Here is a 21,519-nt window from a genome sequence, read left to right on the forward strand (position 1 = left end):
CCTGAGATCAGATTTCTAAAAATGTCTTATGCATCCTGACGGTTTTCTGAAACAGCTATGTATGTCAGTCGTTTGATTTTTCAAAAATAGCAGATCTACAAGCTCATAGCGCGCCACTCGGTGGCACGCTATGAGCTTGTAGATCTACGAGAGTCTACCTGATGTAGCATCACAGAAGGTTGGATAAGTTGCCTTCGGGAAGTTATTGAAAAAGGAACAATAAACCTTAGCAGGCCATAATTGATGTCATATCGCTGCATTGATGGCATGCAGAATCATCCACGCCCACATTGTGAATTTGCATCTTTGAATTGATGGTTTCCATTTTCCACACTTCTAGTGGACACTGTTGTACCGTGGCACATGATGCTACTACTTCTGTTCACTGCATACCACAACAAGTGTGACTGCAAGCTTTTAATGGTAGTTTTACATTTATTCATGTAGTGCTGGTGTCGGGGCTACACTTTTCAATTGATCATGATACTTTTTGATAATGATTAAAGCCTATTTAATAAAGGTGCTGGGCAAATAACGTGGATGGCGATCAATCGTTTGCACCATACTGCGGCTCCTGAGATGCACTGGGCCAGCCTGTATTTGGCCTGAGGCTGTGATGGAAACCCAAATGTTTTCTGAAAGTAGTTTACCAATTTGTCCTATCGCTTAGAGGCAGTGCATTATTCATCTTGTATAATTTCCGCTTCCGTTCACCTTATATCTAATCCCAAGAATAAAATGTATTTATCTGTCGAACAGACAAGATCTCTCGCCTAACTCTGCAGTGGATCCTTGCGTCGACTGACTTTTCTTTTTTCCCGTCTCAGGTGACTCCATGAGGCAAGCCTCGGCAGAGTTTGCAGAGGACCCTTGCTCTTCGGTAAAGAGAGGCAACATGGTCCGTGCTGCCAGGGCCCTCCTGTCAGCCGTCACTCACCTACTGGTGCTGGCAGACATGTCTGATGTCTACAAGCTGCTGCTACAGCTCAAACTGGTTAGTCAAGTCACCTTCCGTTTTTTAAGTATTCAGGACGCATTCTCCTTAATGCTTCAGATAAAGGAAATCAAACTTTCCCATCCTCAAAAGGAAAGACCTTGAATTTAGACGCAATTACCTTGCCCGGAGAGACAGGTACTCTCTGTGCCTTTCAGCTTTCTTTAGCACATTCAACTTTGATTGCTCACCTTGAAAGGAGAATATGACATGGTTTGTGAGACAACAGGGAATGGCCCTTCCCGTTTCTTTTACTTTCGGCATAAAGTCTTATCAGTGGACTAGCCTACTCTCGATGCAACCACACGCGCTCAGACAGGCACGGCCAATGAGGTCATGTGAACTATTTAAACGGGCGAGACATGCCTCTTGTCAGAGTTCCTAAAAAGGGCCAGAGGCGTCCTTGCATCGCCATGTTGTGATAACAACCAGGCCTGTACGGATCCGAATGGGACACGAAGCTCTTGGAAAAAGGACTTGGCTACTCCCCCACATTTTGAGGTTTTGAAATCTCCACAAATATGTATGGCATTACAGTGTCACTCGCATGAGGATCCACCCTGTTATTCAGTCGGCTTTCCAGTTAATTTAAAACATAACTGTGTAGAACCTACTCTTAGCACACATGCCCTATCTTATCGGAGCTCCGTTTATAGCACACTACTTTATTCTGTTCATATCCTGTCGGAGAGCACGACCGGAATGTGGAGGCCACAGGGAAATGAACCCGGCTAACGTCCCAAAAGAAACCTCAAAAAGAAGTCTGTGCCGTGTTTCTGTGGGCTGCAAAATAACATTTTAGCATTTGATTCATGAATCAATTTTCAGCGGCGACTTGCAATATGACGATGACCTTGACGCTTTTGGTATATTTTTCTATAGACCAGGGATGTCAAACTCAAATACACTGTGGGCCAAGATAAATAAATTGGTACAAGTCGAGGGCCGGACTGTCCCAGGCAAACTTCGTTTGGACAGTTTTGGGGAGAGGGGTAGCTAAAAGACAATGTACTTCCTGATCAATAGTGAAGAGAAGACGCAGGCGTGCGCTCACGGGCCCTCGATACGCACCAATGCACTTGCATTGCATTGTGGGACTTGTAGTATTTTAGTGGTCTGTGCAATATACCAGAGGGTTCTAATACTAATTAAATATCATCCCGCGGGCCAAAGATAATTCATTCACGGGCCTGATTTGGCCAATAGACGTTGATGCTATGCAGAGGAAAATAATGCCGTCTGAAATATACACATCTGTAATCGTCCGTCCCTCCCATCTAAACTGTTTCAGGTGGAGGAGAACCTCATGAAAGTGCGTAATGCGGGAACGGAACAGGACCTGGGGATCCATTATAAAGCCCTGAAGCCAGAAGTGGACAAGCTCAACATCATGGCTGCCAAAAGACAGCAGGTAAAGTACAGTTATCCAAAAAGGAGAGGGGGAGAGAAACTGGATGAAATACAGTGATGGGTCACGAGCGATAGGGATTTGATGAAGAGTATGTTTGAGGTGAGGGATCGCTTGCATTAGCGGGTCGTTACGGGGAGATAGGTGTTATCGGGTTGATTTGTCGCCGTGTATCACAGGCGGCCCCCACAGAGCAAGTGAGAGGGAGTGCTGCATGCTTTTTTTGCAAGAAGATTAGATGCTATAAGCATGAACAATCTCCTTATTACTGGTAACGGGGAAAGAGGGTGGAGGGCAGTATGAGTGTGTGCTGGATGCAGCATGGGTGACAAAACCCATTATCTCCAGATGAGCGTTGGCGAGTTTCCTCTATTGTGTCATAAACGGTAGTCTGCAGTGACGTGCGTTCCGTGATGAATTTTCTTAGTGACTCAACTGAGTAATGGGACGAGCACAGCTTACTTTGCGGTGCAGGGCAGCTAGGTATGCAAACCTCGCAATGCTAATTTCTGGAGATAAAATACAGGGAGTGGTGCTTTTGTTATGTTAATAATGTTTGTTTTCGCTTGTGTTTCACGCCCGCTTGTCCTCATTCTCTTTTCACCGGGGACTTTTTTTTTCAGCTAGACTTTACAAATCTCGCTTACAATGGCGTAAAAACAATGGCTTTGATTAAAAGAAAAAGCTGTAGAAAACGGGAAAAGTTTTGGAACCCCTGGCCTGCATTTAAGGACTCGAGGATGATCCGTTCGGGAGCTCGGGGCTTAAAGTTCTCCATCCTGGGAGATTTCCGTCCTGAGGATTTCATGGGGATCATTAATGAGATCAGTGTAGATCTGCAAAAAGTTATTAAGGGTGTATGTATGTGTACAGTGTAGATGGCCATGGTGTGAATGACATGACGGAAGCAGTCACAACGCAACTCGCTTTTAAAAATCTTTCACTTTTTCAATTATGCATATGAACTTGTGCCAAGTTTTTTTTTTTAAGCGGACAGATGAAAGACTGCGTAGTCATTGCATTTGATTGCATTCTTCTTATGGTGAAGAAAAAGTGCCCAATGTGGTTCTAAAAACCTTTAAAACTATTCAGAAAAAGAAGTTTTCTCTGTGGCATTTAAGAATCCGACTTCACTATACACTACCTTCCTGTTCTGCAGAAAATAAACGTAACCGCAACGCGCGGGAAAGTTGGAATGCGCGGGAAAGTGTACATAACCTAAATATTTCATTTTACGTCAGTTTTACTCCCCGAAAATAGGCAATTTACAAGCTCACATATCTCATCGACCCATTTCCCTTCCCGTAAAACAAAGTTACTGCTACCACCAACAAACTGCAGGTGTATCCATTCTTCAAGTGAAAGCCATTTGCATTTAACAGTTGCAGGATCCCCTGGAAAAATGGTAAACTCACCTGATCTTCCACAAGCTTAGAGCTTGTAGGTAGGGAATTGCATTAACCCATTCTGACCTGAGATCAGATTCTAAAAATGTCTTCTACATCCTGACAGTTTTCCATTCTGACCCGAGATCAGATTCTAAAAATGTCTTCTATGTCAGTCGCTCTTCGATTAAAAAAAAAAATAGCAGACCTACAGGCTCGTAGCGCTTGTAGATCTGCTATTTTTCAATAGCTAAAGCATGACATGATGCTAACACCAAAATGGGTTCCTGCCCAGAATGGGTTAACGGATGACATGAAGGCAATCTACAAACATCTTTGACATTTTGTTTCACACACTTTCTCATTACATGAAATCATGGTTGATCATCAATTGATTTGTTTTTTCACGCTCATTAGTTACTGATTAGCAGCAGGAGAAGCTGTCAAAAGACAGTTTCAACTCCCTCTAATATGGATTAAAAGCCTTTCTGATGTATTTGAAACCATAACCCCTGCATATTCATATCTGTAGGTAAGCGAAATAAACTGCCACTCGGGATTGTTATGCAGATGTATTTGTTTAAAATTGCAAGTATGTAAATGTATTTAATGAATGGAAGAAATGGCACGTACATGACATAATGTGCTTGATTGTCTCTCGGGCAGTACTTTTAGTTTGACGGATGTCAGGGAACGTCCATGTGATTATTGAAAGAGCTCTTGTTGGAGCAAGAGGAATCCAACACCGTCCACTGTTTTTATTACCCACATATTCTGCATTCTAAACCCTGGGACTCGGCCAAAGTTAATTTTCCTCTTTTTCAATACAAAGTGATGCATTGCGTTCACACACTGCTAGTACGGTTCACATAAATGTTAATGTTCAGCAAGAGTTTGAACAATGGTTTACTGCCGACCCGCTCCTCCATCGCTGGATCAATCACTTTCTGGTCTATGTGGAAACATGTAGATATTATCATCTCCATTAGCAGTATTGCCAAGCCATGTAGTCCTTGACTCCTTACCGAGTCATGATTTTCACGGTCAAATATTGTTCCCGCATATGGGCTAGGGCTAGTCGCAGACCACTTGAAATTACATAATAATATATTATATAATATACCCAAATTAACAGATTTTGACTGGATTTTTTTTGTATTACATTATGTTAACCCTTTCTGGGTGGGAACCCCTTTTGGTGTTAAGTATTGTTAAACTTTAGCTATTGAGCTTGTAGATCTGCTATTTTTGAAAAATCGTAAAAATGTGGCCCAAATCTTAGTTTGAATATATATATATATATATATATATATATATATATTCTTTCAGAGCAAGCAAACGTTTTTAACTCAAGTATTAGGAGGCACGGTGGCACAGTTGGTAGTGCTGTCGCCTCACAGCTAGAAGGTCCTGGGTTCGATTCCCGCTGGGGACGCTGTGGGCACTGGCGGCGTGTTCCCTCCTCCGCGTCATCAGTGCCCATACCCGAGGCGGGGGTTGGCGATAGGGCCTTTCTGTGTGGAGTTTGCACGTTCTCCCCGTGTCCCCTAGGGTAGATGCCCTCACAAAAACATGCAGTAATCCTGGTCTCTAAAACTAGCCTGATGGAGGGGAAAGGAACTGGTCGGAATAACGTGTCCCTTCCACGCGCTACGTCCGGCCAGGGAAATTCCCCTCTGTCAGGTGAAAAGAAGCAGCTTGGACTCCTCATGCATAGAAGGAGGCATGAGGTTAGTCTGCTGCCCCCCCCAGGTTGCAGAGGAAGTGTAGCGCCCAGGATTACATTAGATAATTGACACTGGGTGAAAAGAAAACTGGGTTACAAAATCGTGGGATCAAAAATAGAAATTAACTCAAGTGTTTGCTTCCGGGGGGGTCACTGGCACAACATATTTTCAGATGTGGGTCTGCAGCCAAATACAGATAATTCTGGGGGTCCTTGATGTGAAAAAGTTTGAGCACCAATGGCACAGAAACATAGGTTTTCAGAAAACTTTTAGGATTTAAAAGAACTTTTTTTTTTTTTAGAATCTGCCTCGGGTCTAAATGGGTTGAATGGAAGAAATATCATGTACCAAAAATGAGTGGATTAAATAATGTGGTTTATTGGGGTTTTGGTTGAGTAAGGCAGTAGGAAGCAATTCATTTATTTTATTTCTGCAGCCTGCCATATATCTTTTAAATACATTAGTGCATCCCATATTCCTTCCAATGAAAACGTAATCAGAATATATAGTGCCGATGTCTCAATAGTAATGTATTAACCCATTTTGCGCGGGAACCTCTTTTGGTGTTTTAAAACATTATGTTATAATTTACCTATTGGAAAAATAGCAGATCTGCAAGCTCATAGCGCGTCACCGAGTGGCGCGCGACGAGCTTGCGGGTCTGCTATTTTTGAAAAATCGTTAAAATGTGCCTCAAATCTTTCAGAAAATTGTTTTTGAATGTCGACGTCAGGCCTAAATGGGTTAAATGGCAAAGGCATATTGTAATGTCCCGATTATGAGTGTATAGTGTTACCCCGGGGAACGGAAACAAATCTGGGTCATCTAGGCGTGAGCTTTGTCACACTTAAGTGTCTCCATGAGTGCATAACGGGCTCATTTTGAATCCAAAGCATTCGGCGCGCCGTCTCCTTTTTTCCCCCTGTGGAAATCACTTCGCTATACACCTGTTCCCCCCCGTCCCCCCCCCCCCTGTCGCCTGTATACCTCTAATAAAGCATTCGGCTCACTTAACCCATTCTGAACGGGAACCCATTTTGGTGTTAGCATCATAGTTATGCTTTAGCTATTGAAAAATAGCAGATCTACAAGCTCATAGCGCGCCACCGAGTGGCGCGCTACGAGCTTGTATAGGTCTGCTATTTTTGAAAAAAATCGAAGAACGACTGACATTTTTAGAATCTGATCTCAGGTCAGAATGGGGTTAATCAGACCAGTAGTGTGTGTGTGTCCAGTGGAAACCCTCGTATGAATCTGATCTCGGGTCAGAATGGGTTAATAATATCACTCAACCTTTTTTTTCCTGATTTTTGTTCTCTAGGAGCTGAAGGACGTCACCCACAAGGACCAGATGGCGGCGGCGCGCGGCGTCCTCCAGAGGAACATCCCCATGCTGTACACGGCGTCCCGCGCCTGCCTCCAGCACCCCGACGTGGCGGCCTACAAGGCCAACCGCGACCTCATCTACAAGCAGCTGCAGCACGCCGTGTCCGGCATCTCCAACGCCGCGCAGGCCACCGCCAGCGACGACTCTGCCCTCAACCAGCCGGCCGGCGGCGGAGAGCTGGCCTACGCCATCAACAACTTTGACGTAAGGTTTGATTGGTTCACTGACGTATTTTTTTTTGCTTTTTGCTTTTGTGACCCAGTTTTATTTTTGCTTTCCTATAATTCACTCACTCGCCTTTTTTTGGTGACTCATCCGAACCGTGAATGAATGAATGAATACGCCGCAGAGGAGACCTTATCCCATTCTGACCTGAGGTCAGATTCTAAAAAAAATGTCTTCTACATCCTGACGGTTTTCTGAACAAAAGCTATGTTGCTATGTCGGCGGTTGAAAAATAGCAGACCTACAAGCTCGTAGCGCGCCACTCGGTGGCGCGCTACGAGCTTGTAGATCTGCTATTTTTCAATAGCTAAAGCATAACATAATGCTGATTACATAACCAGTAAGACGCGCAAATGCGGGAAGCGAACGCAGCTCGTACATATTTGGGGTTTTTAAAGATTTATTTTTTAAGTTATAATTTTTTTAAGTTAAGTTTTTAACTTAGCCATAACCATATAAGGAGTCCCCAAAGCAGCTATACGTCCAAATATGGAGTGTTGCATCAATCACAAACAAATCACTCAGCTCCATATATGGGCACAAAGGGGGGACACACAGACACACACAGACATGATCTGCTAGGTCTCATAGTAAGTGCTCACTTAATTTGGGCTGCCCCCTGAAAGTCTGTTAAACCGTTGACTGACTATTTTAAAGTTTCCGTTTAGCTGACGTTTGTCTGATCGGGGCTCATAATTTGAACATATGGCATGCATTCACATTCTCTTATCACTTGTATTTTTGCATTCTTAACCCATTCTGAACGGGAACCCATTTTGGGTGTTGGCATCATGCTATGCTTTAGCTATTGAAAAATAGCAGATCTACAAGCTCATAGCGCGCCACAGAGTGGCGCGCTACGAGCTTGTAGGTCTGCTATTTTTGAAAAATCGAAGAACGACTGACATTTCTGATCTCAGGTCATAATGGGTTAATCAGACCAGTGTGTGTCCAGTGGAAACCTCGTATGAATCTGATCTCAGGTCAGAATGGGTAATAATAAATGTTACAGATCGCCTAGGACAAGATCGAACAAGTCCTTAGTTTATAATGTTTAATTATTTTTACCGGCTCTTGGAATCATCGGCGACCTGGCAACGCTTAGCTTCCGCGTTGCTGACGTCATTGATTATTTTCCCTTCATCCAGACCAGAGCTAGCGACGATCTAAATGTCTTTGTATTTGTATTGAAGCCCTGATTGAGGTGATCATACAAAAACATCCATGTTTAAAAAAATCATCGCGACCGTGCCCTGGAAATGTTTCCGTTACCGGAAGTTCACCAGAACCAGCTGAAATCTGCTTCAAAGTAAGGGCCTACGGCCGAAAAGGCTGGCGTTCTGTGACAAGCCACTAGATGGGGCTGCGGCGTAGAAAGGGTTACACGCTTCCAGGCATTGCCTTTAGATCTGCGTCAATTAATAAATGCCATGCTTAGCGGTTGGCGTCAATAACTTAGATCTACGGCAATTGATCAATTTTTTTTCTTCCCCCTAGTGCTTTTGATCGATCAAGTTATAATGCTACTCACATTAGCATTGGATTCCTAGCGGTGTTGATTTTGTCGACTAAAACTTGTGTTCGACTACCTTTTTTCACGGCCGAAAACCTAATGGAAACTAAATAAACTAAGCCACGATTAAGACTAAATATATTGACAATGTTGTCAACAAATAAAAACTAGACTAAAATGTTAGGAAGGGACTAGTGGACAAGAGATCCAGTGTAAGTAAGACGCAAGTCATTTTACATGCTGACAATAGCCGATATACAAGCTCACAGTGTGTTGCGTTGTGAGCTTGTAGATCTGTTATTCTCAGCAAGCGTACAATCGGCCAATACGACGGCATCAAGTCCCTGCCGAAACACATTTTCGTTGACTAAATCAGCTGTAGATAAAAGAAAAGTAAAAAACTAAACTCTAAATTTGCTGTCAAAATCAACACTGGTAGCTGGTTGCTAGCTGGTGTTGTCTATAACACTGGAGCGTGCCGTCAATCGCCTGTATCTCCAATTCCTCGTCCCAGATGGCCTTTGGGGTCAAAAGAAGGATTATTCCCATGTTCTCCCCGTGTCCCCTAGGGCAGGTACCCTCACAAAAACATGCAGTAATCCTGGTCTCTAAAACTACCTCCCTCCCCTGTCCAGCCTGATGGAGGGGGGAAAGGAACTGGTCGGGAATAACGTATTCCCTCCACGCACTACGACCGGCCGGGGGAAAACTCTCCCCTGTCGGGTGAAAAGAAGCAGCTTGGACTCGCCCAGGATTACATTAGATAACTGACACTTGGTGAAAAATGGGTTTCGTGGGATAAAACATTTGAAAAAAAAAAGATTTACTGGCAAGAACATGCTTTCTTAGAAGCCGACCTCGGGGTCAACAGGCTATCTGCTCTCACACTACGTGGACAAACTGATCTTTATCACAGCCCTAGTGCTGTGGCCCGGTTACCTCCTTGCTATTACTTGAGAATATTTGTATTATCTTATTAATTCTTGATATGATTATTATTTCTAAGTGAACATGTATAGCGTCAAAAGCTGCATTTCTGTGGCCCTTTCTGTGTATCCCCCCTCCTCCCCCACACACACACACACACACACAAACGGTGCCTTTATTGAGCACCATTTACGGCCACCGTAACCCATTCTGACCTGAGATCAGATTCTAAAAATGTCTGTTTGACATAGAAACATAGCTTTTTCAGAAAACTGTCATTTTCAGTCGTTCTTCGATTTTTCAAAAATAGCAGACCTACAAGCTCGAATGAGCTTGTAGGTCTGCTATTTTTAAATGGCTAAAGCGTAACGTAATGCTAACACCAAAAGGGGTTCCCGCGTAAAATGGGTTAAATGCATCGAGTGAAACATGGATAGAACGGTTAAAAGCTACATTTCCCCTTTTTTAGTGAATCTTTATAATCATTACTTAATGATGAGATAAGACCTTAAGAAATAAGCCGGCTTCTCCACTTAATTTTTTAACGCCACTAATTTCCCACTCTGTGGTCATGGCAACATCTCTGTGCCTTGATAGGATCGGATGTATAGGACTCTTGCACACACGGCTAATGGTCCTCGTAATTAAGGAAAATAAATTACATAGGTGCTATTTCTATGTCCGTCCTGATGTACTCTGCTCCGCTTAACTTTATTGTACATAACGTGACACTTAAGGGAAGTTGGAAAGCGTGATTCACATTAATTTAAACAGTTTGTGGTGATTACAGCCACACAGAACACAAAACGTGACGATGGTGGCACACTGCATTTTTGAAACGAGGATGATTTCGAAAGGAGTCGTCACCAAATTAACTCATTCACTTCAGCTTGGATGATTTGTTTTCTCATAAGCCCGCCACCAAAAAAACTCCTTTTGACAATTTGTGTTTTTACACAGCCCTCCTGTGAGACAGAGTAGAAAATAATTGCACCATTTTTATAATTTCATTAGCATTAGTGAGGACCAATTATATGAAAATTGGTTGGAAAATGGAGCTAAATACCGTTGTGCACAGTTGCACTGAATCCGAGACAAACCGTATTCACTGCCTCCTCCATCTCTTAATGCAGCAAGTTTCCTCTCTCGTATCAACTGTTATCCATCACAGCCCTTAAGGGAGCACATTGAAACCAAAGACCACATGGTTGTCTTTGGTTTTACAGGTTGTGACTTTCCCCATCCTCTTTGTGCGAGCATATGTATCTGGGCGAAACGCTCTGGGTAAAAAATGCTGCAGCTTCAATGTTTGACTGATAAGATCATGAGAATGTGAAGGCTGTTGCTGTTATCTCTCAATACTTCTATAGATTTTCTTTGACAAGGTTAAGGGCACATTGCGAATACACGCTAACAATGTAGCTGCCTTTGACTGAGTATTCTGTCAATTAAAATCCCAACCATTGTCTGCCTTTTGTTGGAATTCTCCGTCAATTAACATTACACAAGCGATCCGTTTTATTTCTTTTAACGTAAGCGTTGTTCAGGCATTACTTTGTATTAAGGCGAGGCCCTGGTATGAAGGACACGCAAGCGATCTATTAACGCGACTGGAAACACCAAATGGATTTATTGATTTCCTCGTATGAGAAGCATTGGAAGTTGTCAGTTGTAACCCTATGTTGAGAGCCAGGCAGGCAGATCGCACAACCGACATTACACAAGCTTCCGTTTTTTTAACGTATTATTTTAATATAGTTTTAATTGAATAGATGATAGTATAGATGGAATAAAACAATCTTTCTAATTGGTTAACGTGCTAAGGTACTTCATATTTTTATGGATAGATGGGTAGATATAGATCTGGGTCATCTTTTTTTGCAGCCGTTTGTTATTCAATTAAAACTAAATAAAAATACCACACGTTAAAAACGGAAGCTTGTGTAATGTCGCCTTGCCTGGCTCTTAACATGGCGTTACAACTGACAACCTGACGACTTCCAAGTTCCAATGCTTCCCATACGAGGAAATCAAGTAATCACTTTGGCCTTTCCGTTCGCCTTAATGCCTGACCAACTCTTGTCAAGTTAAAAACGGATCGCTTGTGTAATGTCATTCATTCAAATAAATTACATGGGTGCTTTTTCTATGTCCGTCCTGATGTACTCTGCTCTGCTTAACTTTATTGTACATGACGTGACGCTTAAGGGAAGTTGGAAAGCGTTGTTCGCATTAATTTAAACAGTTTGTCGCGAACACAAAACGAACACAAAACGTGACGATGGTGGCACACTGGATTTTTTAAACGAGGATGATTTCGAAAGGAGTCGTCACCAAATTAACTCATTCACTTCAGCTTGGATGATTTGTTTTCTCATGAGCTCGCCACCAAAAAAAACTCCTTTTGACGATTTTTTGTGTGTTAGTTTTTACACAGCCCTCCTGTGAGAGTAGAATATAATTGTACCATTTTATAATTTCATTAGCATTAGTGAGGACCAATTATATGAAAATTGGTTGGAAAATGGAGCTAAATACCGTTGTGCACAGTTACACTGAATCCGAGACAAACCGTATTCACTGCCTCCTCCATCTCTTAATGCATCTGTATCTCCTCAAGGTCATAGGATAATAGTCGAGTTGGTTTTAAAGGACAACTTTAGTTTTTTTCAACCAAGGTTCATGTTTTAGTTTGTTATTAGAGAAACTAAAAGATGAGTGTTCATTTGTTGCTTTCTTTCGTTTTAGGGATTTTAGCTGTTTTTGACAGGGGGGTCGGGGGCATTCGAGCATGGGGCTAAACATGTATTTTTTAACAATTTTATGGTGATTTCTTTTTTTATGGTTTACTATAGTCCTAATAAACGCCAGGAAATTACATCTGGCCACAGAAGATCACAGGATCTACTGAATGTGAAGGTAGCCTACTGGGGGAAGGCTTATACTGTGTGTATAGGCTCAATATGTCGGTTTGTCACATTCAATAGATCCCGTGATCTTTTGTGGCCAGATGTAATTTCCTGGCGTTTATTAGGACTATAGTAAACCATAAAAAAATAAATCACCATAAAATTGTGTTAAAAAATACATATTTAGCCCCATGCTCGAATGCCCCCGCCCCCCCTGTCAAAAACTGCTAAAATCCCTAAAACGAAAGAAAGCAGCAAATGAAAGAAAATGAACACTCACCTTTTTAGTTTCTCTAATAACAACCTAAAACATGAACCTTGGTTGAAAAAAACTAAAGTTGTCCTTTAAACCACGAGCCCTAGCGTTTCTATTCTAGGACCAACGTTCGATTTTGTCACGGCCAAAGTCCGCCATGTGCTATTTTCAGCATTGAGATTTGGTTGTGGTAGAGTGAAGCTAACGTACACCCCAGGGGGGACCCCAGTGAACTACACATATAGGGGTTAAGTGTTTTAAAACTTGCTCAGGATGTTGTCTCCCTCCCAGCGGGCATATATATGGCATGGCCTGTGTGAATCTTTCAGAAAATGAAATGTGATGCGATGAAGCATAAATGGCAGAACTACAGCCCCTTTGGATCTGGTGAGCATGCACAAAGTTGTATTGTTTAAAATACATACTCTTCCCAGGCCATGCTCAATTTCAAGCGCAAGGCAAAATTAATGAATGAGTCACACATACGCACACACACATATATATACACTTTCTCTGTCTCTCCATTCTCGGGTGCCTGTTGCCATGGCAACGTGACACGCGAGCAGAGCAGAGCAGAGCAGAGCAGGTCAGATGAGATGCAATGGTAGGTTTGCTGGTGATGGGTTTTGAGGATGGGGCCCCACCTAATAAAAGTGGAATTCTCTTAACAACTGAATTGTTGAATATTTTATTGGCCTGTGTAAGGCACTGATGGTTGGCGCTGCGCATGTAGTTTTTTTTTTCTTTTTTCTGTCTGGGTAAAGATTGCTTTCTTCTCCTGCTGCCGCAAGCTAAAATTGTGGTACCTTTTTACCCTCTGCGATGCTTCTCCCAGCATGTCGACCACGTCTGCCTCTCGGCGAGCTTGCCCCCGTGAAATCGGACGCAAACAAGTGTTCTCTCTCTCTCCTCCCGTCCTGCAGATGTAACTCATTTTGGACGGGAACTCCTTTTTGGTGTTTGGCATTATTGCGAACGCAGTGAGCACTAACTATGAGACCTAGCAGAACCTGTGTGTCTGTCTGTCTGTCACGCTGTAACACCACCTGCCCGCCACCAGAGGGCACAGCTGTATCGCACACAAAAAACACACACACACACACACACACACACAAAAAAGTAACTTCATTATTATTTTTTTAAACGTTAAGAAACTTAAAAAAAAACCACACACACAAAAAAATATATGTACGAGCTGCGTTCGCTTCCCGCGTTTGCGCGTCTTGTGTTGTGCTTTAGCATTGGAAAATAGCGAGCTTGTAGGTCTGCTATTTTAGAAAAATTGAACGACTGACACGGAAACATAGCTTTTTCAGAAAACTGTCGAAGACATTTTTTTTTTTTTAAGAATCTGATCTCGGGTCAAAATGGGATAATGGCAGAATGGTTTGTGATGCAGATACAGCGCCATTGTGACTCCTATGAAAGGGCGTAATGAAACAAGGGCTATAAAATCTAATTCATCCACAAAAGAGCATTATCTATTCATAGACTCATCTGTTAACAGAAATGGCTCCCATTATCTGCTGTCGGGACCAGGAGCCCCACTGCACGCTGTTTTGAGTCATTCCTCATTCATTTATGAACACTCCATTGCAATATATTAGGCTAGTAGGAGTTACGAAAATGTGCTTGTACTTTTAAAAGTTTCAGTAAAGGATGGTGTTGTGTGTATGACCAGAGACTGAATGTTTTTTATAATCGTCCCAGCTTGTTACACTAAACCCAGGCAGTTTAGGTCCTAAACACTTATTTGTAACACTTTTTTTTAAAGGTGTCAGTGTTTAGATTATAAACAGACAAAGAGCATGTTTAAATGCCATGATTGCACCGAGTCATCTGGCTAGTGCTGCTCCTTCTCATTGTGAACAAGTAGTAGCCTATTGCAGAGTACAGACTACAGTACTATGCATATATACCCCACCTGGCAGGTGAAAACAAGCCACCAGATTAGCATTTGAATGCCTGATCTGCATGTGTACAAGTGGACGGGCCGCCCCCACGGAGTCTTCGTCACTGTGTACGACTGTACCGGTGTCCCCCCAGTCTTGGTTATGATATGAGAATATTACATTTCATTAGTATGATAGACTGACTGCATTGCTTGCTTGGCTAAGACCAGCATCCTTTACACCCTTTTTTTTAGTGCCTCCATGGCCTCTCATTAAACTGTATTATTGGCGATGAGATGTAATCTTAACATTTTGAAATCGTGTCACTTGCCTTTTCGACAGTCGAGTCTTTTAAAAATAGTCCCTTTGGTGACCTGAAAATGCATCAAAGCGGTCGGTTGTGTTTCTACTTGGCCAATGCCTTTCAAGCATGTCTGCACTTGGCTTCTCCTCTGCTGTGATATAAATGACCGGCTCCCCCAGTTACCAACCGCCGACATATTCTTTAATAGTATAAGAGCAAAGACATTCAATGTGTGTGTGTGTGTGTGTGTGTGTAATGAGCCATTTATCCCGCAAACACAACCAAATCCATCTCCTGCTGTCCATTTGAGCCAGGAAATGAAGCGAGCGGTTTCACAGACTCCTTGTTTCATCAAATCCATTTCACCATTTCAGTTTTTGGTCACCCTCCTGAAACTGTAGACCGGAGCATATTGTCTCTCTTGGCCCAACGCCCCACGGGCGTGGAAAATAAAGACTGTTTAACCTTCAAGCTCTTCCCTCTAGATTTTTACCAGCCAGTCTGTCAATACAATCTGTCAAATCTGCTCTCTCTCGCTCTTGCCAGCTGTCTCTCTGCTGGCTTGAGAAGGAGAGATCGACATACCAGGATGGTTTTATTGTCTTTGTTTTTTATATATATTTTTTTTGTGTCCTACGCCTTATTTTATATTTTTTATGGAGGGACAGACAGTAGGCTGACAGGAAATGGGGAGAGAGATGGTGGGGGAAGACATGGAGTAAAGGCCGTCGGGATCGGGAGTCGAACCCGCGGCACACTGCCAGACTGGATTACCAGCCACGGTGCCTGGACCGCTGAGCCGTGGCCCAGGCCTATTGTCTTTGTTTTATTGTACCGACTTTTGTTTTTAACCCTTTGTGTAATTTTCCACTTTTTTTTTTTTTTACAGAAACAAATCATCCTGGACCCCCTGGCCTTCACCGAGGAGCGTTTCCGCCCCTCCCTGGAGGAGCGTCTGGAGAGCATCATCAGCGGCGCCGCCCTAATGGCCGACTCCTCTTGCACGCGCGACGACCGGCGGGAGCGCATCGTCGCAGAGTGCAACTCCGTCCGCCAGGCCCTCCAGGAGCTGCTCTCCGAGTACATGGGCAATGTAAGTTAACACTCCACACCGTCACCACACCTTGGGCAGACTGGAACTCCCCTATGCTTTCTATGGCATGGGCAGCTCCCAGCGGGAGAAACTGTGCACAGCTGCTGACATGAGACTAATTAATTAGAGCGACAGAGAGAGAGAGGAGTGTTTGTGTGTGCGTCAATTTAACAAAGGTGCAGACGATCAGAAATCAGCAGAGAGTGATCGACGTTTGGGCTACTCTATGCCGAATTTAAGTGGACTCGGAACCAGACTTTTTTTTTCCTCCCAGGAAATAAAAACGTTTGGGTTTCCGAGGCTACACCTTGGGAAACTAGTACCTACCGGTACTCTCTATTTCTACTACTTTAGTCTCTTCCTTCCCTAAACACTGGCAACCAATGTTGAACTGACCTCCTCGGGTTGAAACCTTACAATTGGGTTGCACTGCTGGCATCACCTGGCCACACCCCGGTTGTGATACCAGTACCGTTGACATTTGACACCTGAGAAAACATGTATACTACTATATTCTCCACACACTTTTCCACATGTTTTTTTTTTTTTTGGCCAGAGTTACTAGAACGGCTAGAACAATGACGTTCATAAAATGACATGCATTTACTGTAATGCAGCCTTTTAAATCAGAAAATACGTTTATGCAATGTAAAATATTATGATATCCAGACGATATCTAGGCTTGTATCATGATATAATATTGATATATTGGCCAGTCGCAGTGTGTTGACAACTTTACTCTGCTCTCATTTATTCTTTGCTTGCAGGTGCTTCATTTTTCTTTCTCGTTTCAACACCTTCTTCCCCGCCCTCATTTTACCTCACTGGTTGAATAATGGCAGTACTTAATCTCTAACATCTCCACTCCTTATTCCATATGTCGTCTTGTTCTTTATCACTCTCAACGCCATATGGCTGAGACGAGAATTCTTTTTTGCAGATTTCAGTACCATGCCTTCGGACAAATTGTTAGGTTGGAGGCAACTGTCTTCCACAGTTTAGTGGAGAAACATGGCTGCCCCCTTTACTGTAACCTCTGTGGTCGTCTCGTTTTCTGGCATAACGGTTTCATTTCCATTTCCTATGCTACATATGTTTGAGAACTCCAGATTAGGCTGTAGATTTTCTGATTTATGTCCTCAAATCTGCTGCTTTTAACAGCTTAGGCCCAGGACATTCAACTAGGTTAGGAAAGGGGACTCAACTGACAACAAATCAATACTGTATATCTTTAATAATGGCATGTCCATAATGTGAACGTCAGGCTGTAACCAAGTAAGTTAAGACAGACATTTCAAATGTTGCAATACATTTGCTTCTCCTAATGGCAGTGAATAGCTTATGTGTGTACCATAGTGTGCCTGAAGGCGTGCATCAGCAAATCATCACAAATTGCATTGGAAGCTTCCAGTTTTCCCTGGTGTCTAGATTTGACAATCGGTTATATTCACTCTTGTTTGGATTGCGGGCATGGTTACATTTTGTTTGCTTGGATTCGTTCTTGTCATGTGACTTAAGTGAATCCCGGAAATACGTTTTTCACCCCTTTGGTCATCCATTTTTTTTATCAATTTATTTAAGTTTTTCCCTCTGTATCCTCTTAGTTACTATTCAGCTCCATACCTCCCCTCCCAGCATACTGCTATCTTCTCTAAGACCGCTCTCGCACGCACGCACGGACGCACGCACGCACGCACTCACTCACTCACTCACTCTGTATATATTTATATATATTTGGCGTGCGGCACCATCAGATTTATGAATGAGCATAATGAACCACTTGATGATGCTGTTGTTGTCCTCTCCACTCGTGGCTGGAGAACATTAAAAGTTATTTCCATCAGGCCAGTTCCAACAAAGTACTCCATGGCCGTATTGTTAGGAACTTCACGAGTTATAACGCATAACATCCTTTTATGCAGCAAATAAAAGCCGGAGTCTTAATTGCCGTACAGGACGTGGTGTTGGGCATAGTGGCATAAGATGCATTGTTTTGCCTTGAGCATAATCATGAAAGTAAAGTCGTGATATAAGATGTTTCCCTTTTTAAATAATGAAAAATACCTCGGGGGTATCGTCACAGTGTAGCCACCTGCTGCCAGTGCTGAGAAGTGTTTCTCCCTCTGCATCGTATATTTAAAAGTCACCCCTGCATAAACGGCCACAGTCTGTAGTGCACAACAAGTTTAGTGTCTTTTCCCCGCATGTATTCGTAATGCATTTATCAAGCCATTAAGTAACAGGGATTTACTAGTCTCACACTAATTGCCCACACCAAAATCTATTTATCATTAAATGGGCACCATTTATTCTCCGAAAATGACAAATTTACAAAGTTGCTGTTTACTCTGTGATCAATCTCCATTGTATTTACTTGGTTTGTTTCATGGAAGGGAGCATGGCCACGCTAAGGAAATGTGCTTTGCGTAATCGATTTAAACTGGCATGTGTCCAAGCGCCCTGCACCTAAGCTTGTACTGATCACCGGTTTCTAAAGCATTTGTACTGGGTCTGGTCTCGTGTGTGTGTGTGCAATTTTCAAGATTTCCACTGTTATTGTTAAAGCATTGCTGATAGTTTAGGTCCCTTACCAGCTGGAATGCCTCGGTGAATTATCTGTTCTATCATGCACCCTTTGTTTTTGTCACTGTGCTTAATTTAGTGCATGGCTATTATGTACAGTGTACACATGCCTTAACTCATTAGCCACTCGGCTTTCGCAACGAAAGTTCACTACGTTGCCTGCCGCGTTTGTTGTCTCATACCTGATCTGCATTGATTTGTTTTCCCAACAGCTCAACTGCACATGTAATCACTGTAAAAGATCTTTCTTTAATCCTTGTAAATAAGCCAGTGGAATCATTTAAGCTTTCATGGGTGGCGCGTGTAAGGCAATGTATCCTGTTCCATTCTGGGTATTTCCATAATGAGAAGTTAGAATGTGTCTCGCTTTGCCACAGCCTCCCCCCCCCCCCCCAAGGGATTCCTGCCAGTATAGCACAGCTCGTTTGTCTGTAAGGAATGGTTTGGTGTTCTTCAGGGAGGAGAAATGTACCGTGGCAATGTCACATTCTCTCGCTGTGCTCCTGTGTTTGTCTTTCTGGCCCTCCCTACCGTTGCGTTTGTCTCTCACACGTGTGTGTGTGTGTCCCTCCATTCTCTGGTCCTCATTCATGTTGCCTCTTTTCTTTTGGCCTGTGACATCTGTTTTAACCAGCCTCTCTCTGACTCTCCTCTCCTGCAATTTAACTGTGAAATTGCTTTTTTTTTTACGTTGGGATTCCAGACAATGAGAGAGCCAGCCAGCCAGATAAATTATATTACTTAACTGGTGTAACGCCTTATAATTCCACATTTCTCACTACGTATAGCATTTAAGCATGCGACCTTGCATGATCCACGTTTTGAACGGTGCAGTGACCAAAAACACGGGAGCTGCTTTTACACAGCTTTTTTCAAGGCGGGTAATGTTGCTAATTCAACGTCGTTCTTGAATACTATATACTATAGAAGGTACGGACATTGAATGGGGCGGGGGGGTTGTTCTGTTCTATTAAGTAGGCACCTCTGCCAGAGCCAACATTTTTCACACTAGCGAGGCTTTGTTTTCTACATTGTGGCTCCTCAGAGGTGAGCCGTCTGGATTCAAAATTTTCTCCTTTTTAAGTCAAAGTATAGAACGGCTGACTACTTAAAATGTACAGCTTGACACTAGATGATGTCACTGTTGTTTTTAAAAGTGTCTGTATAACAGCATTGCTCCAAAAAAAAAAAGAGTTTCACTTGACACACGGTATACAACGTTTTTGCCACACTTGGCTTTCATCAGGTGAACTGATTTGTGACCAACACCTCATTTAAATGTGTGTCACAATAAGTTCACAACGCTTGACTACGGTGACAATGTCACAGGGCCGAAGTGGGTTACTTTGTTTTAACACCGAGACAAAATGTGTGAGTGACCAGTATTAATGGAAGTAGATTTTCCATGGTTGAGCTGGAGTGCATCACCTGGCATGAATCCTATCTAGCCTTGTCATAGCCCGTTGTCTCACCCTGGGGGGGGAGTCACCATTCAAGTAATGCACCGTGAGCTCGAGGAGGAATACGGAAACCTTATTCATTCAAGTAGACATTCAGATAGATGTGGCTCCAATAAATGGTGCCTATTCTAGACATTACATTTTTTGAATGGTTGTCTTGAATGGCACTTGGGGGTTTTTAATGGGACCGGGGAATTGAGCCGAGGGCCAAGCTTTGGAAAAAAAGACAATCGCCCATTGAGCGTCGGGAAGGAGGATTAGCCCTTTTTGGGCGGAACCCCCTTTTGGTGTTGGCATCACGTTATGCTTTAGCTATTGAAAAATAGCAGATCTACAAGCTCTTAGCGCGCCACCGAGTGGCGCGCTAAGAGCTTGTAGGTCTGCTATTTTAGAAAAATCGAAGAACCACTGACATAGAAACATGGCTTTTTTCAGAAAATTGTCATTTTCAAACAGACATTTTTAGAATCTGATCTCGGGTCGGAATGGGTTAGATGCCTTCTCCGCCTTTAACACTGCAATAACCCCATTCTGAAGTTCATCCCTCATGATGGGACCATCACGAGCAGACGGAGGAGACGTGTCATTTGACACCGCCTCAACCTAGAAATAACCTTCACGCCGAGAGCTTATTCCTTATTCATTCATATTTTGCCAGTGACAACACCATCGTGATATGAGGTCACATGTCACCTATATAGCAACACGATTGCCTGTCAAATATGAAGTCATTGCAAGTCCTAGTTTACTCTCCCCCGAGAACGCTGGCAGTTTATTTTCTTGAACGTAGAATTACAAAAAAGGACAGGGAACCCAGTCACCGTGAAGATGGCGTGTGACTTGTGAGCACAACGGGGGGGGGGTTTGGGCTGCTCCGTCAGTCGGATGAAGGAAACTCATTTGAGACGTGCTATATGAAGTTGTCCGCCATTGAATGTCATAGTAAGAGGCTCGGCATAGTGAGACAGCTTGGGTCTTGACCTGGTGTATTTAACCAATAGTTTGATGGTGTGACGGGGTACCTTGGCACTGCCTGTGACTAAAAGCTTGACAGACACCTCGCCTCGACTTGATGAGGATGCCGGCGCTGTCATTTTTTTTTTAGGAACTGCCAATTATATATCTGCAGTGTTGAATGTCATTCACACTGGACTGAAAATAAATGGCATGTGGACACAACGGGGCTGGCGGGAAAGGTATTTAGTTTACAGCAGCAGTATGCTCGACATTTAGCAAGGGGTTTGCGCGTGCGTTGGTGCGCGCCGCAAAATGCACGTGCCTCGTGCACGCGCATTTTCGCAGCCTTTTCACGCGGAAAAAGTTGCTTTCACTTTCCCTCTCCGACACGCAAGTCATATGAACAATTTAGAACAAACTGACACACAGGCAATATAACCGGGGGAAAAGGCACCGATGCTGTGATGCAGCGTATTTATTAGGCCTAGTAACGGAAATC

General features: G+C 43.1%; 1 protein-coding gene across 1 annotated transcript in view; it reads left to right on the forward strand.

Annotated features, from left to right (window-relative positions):
- ctnna1 (catenin (cadherin-associated protein), alpha 1) overlaps window positions 1-21,519 on the forward strand; it is a 148,866-nt gene that overhangs the window by 11,763 nt on the left and 115,584 nt on the right. Inside the window, exons 4-7 of the mRNA XM_080774023.1 lie at window positions 828-994; window positions 2,286-2,405; window positions 6,836-7,105; window positions 15,817-16,020. Coding sequence (XP_080630149.1) covers window positions 828-994; window positions 2,286-2,405; window positions 6,836-7,105; window positions 15,817-16,020 — 761 coding nt within the window. The remainder of the gene's footprint in view (window positions 1-827; window positions 995-2,285; window positions 2,406-6,835; window positions 7,106-15,816; window positions 16,021-21,519) is intronic.

The sequence above is a fragment of the Protomyctophum bolini genome, assembly GCF_963924005.1.
Source record: "Protomyctophum bolini genome assembly, chromosome: 10".
Taxonomy (NCBI): domain Eukaryota; kingdom Metazoa; phylum Chordata; class Actinopteri; order Myctophiformes; family Myctophidae; genus Protomyctophum; species Protomyctophum bolini.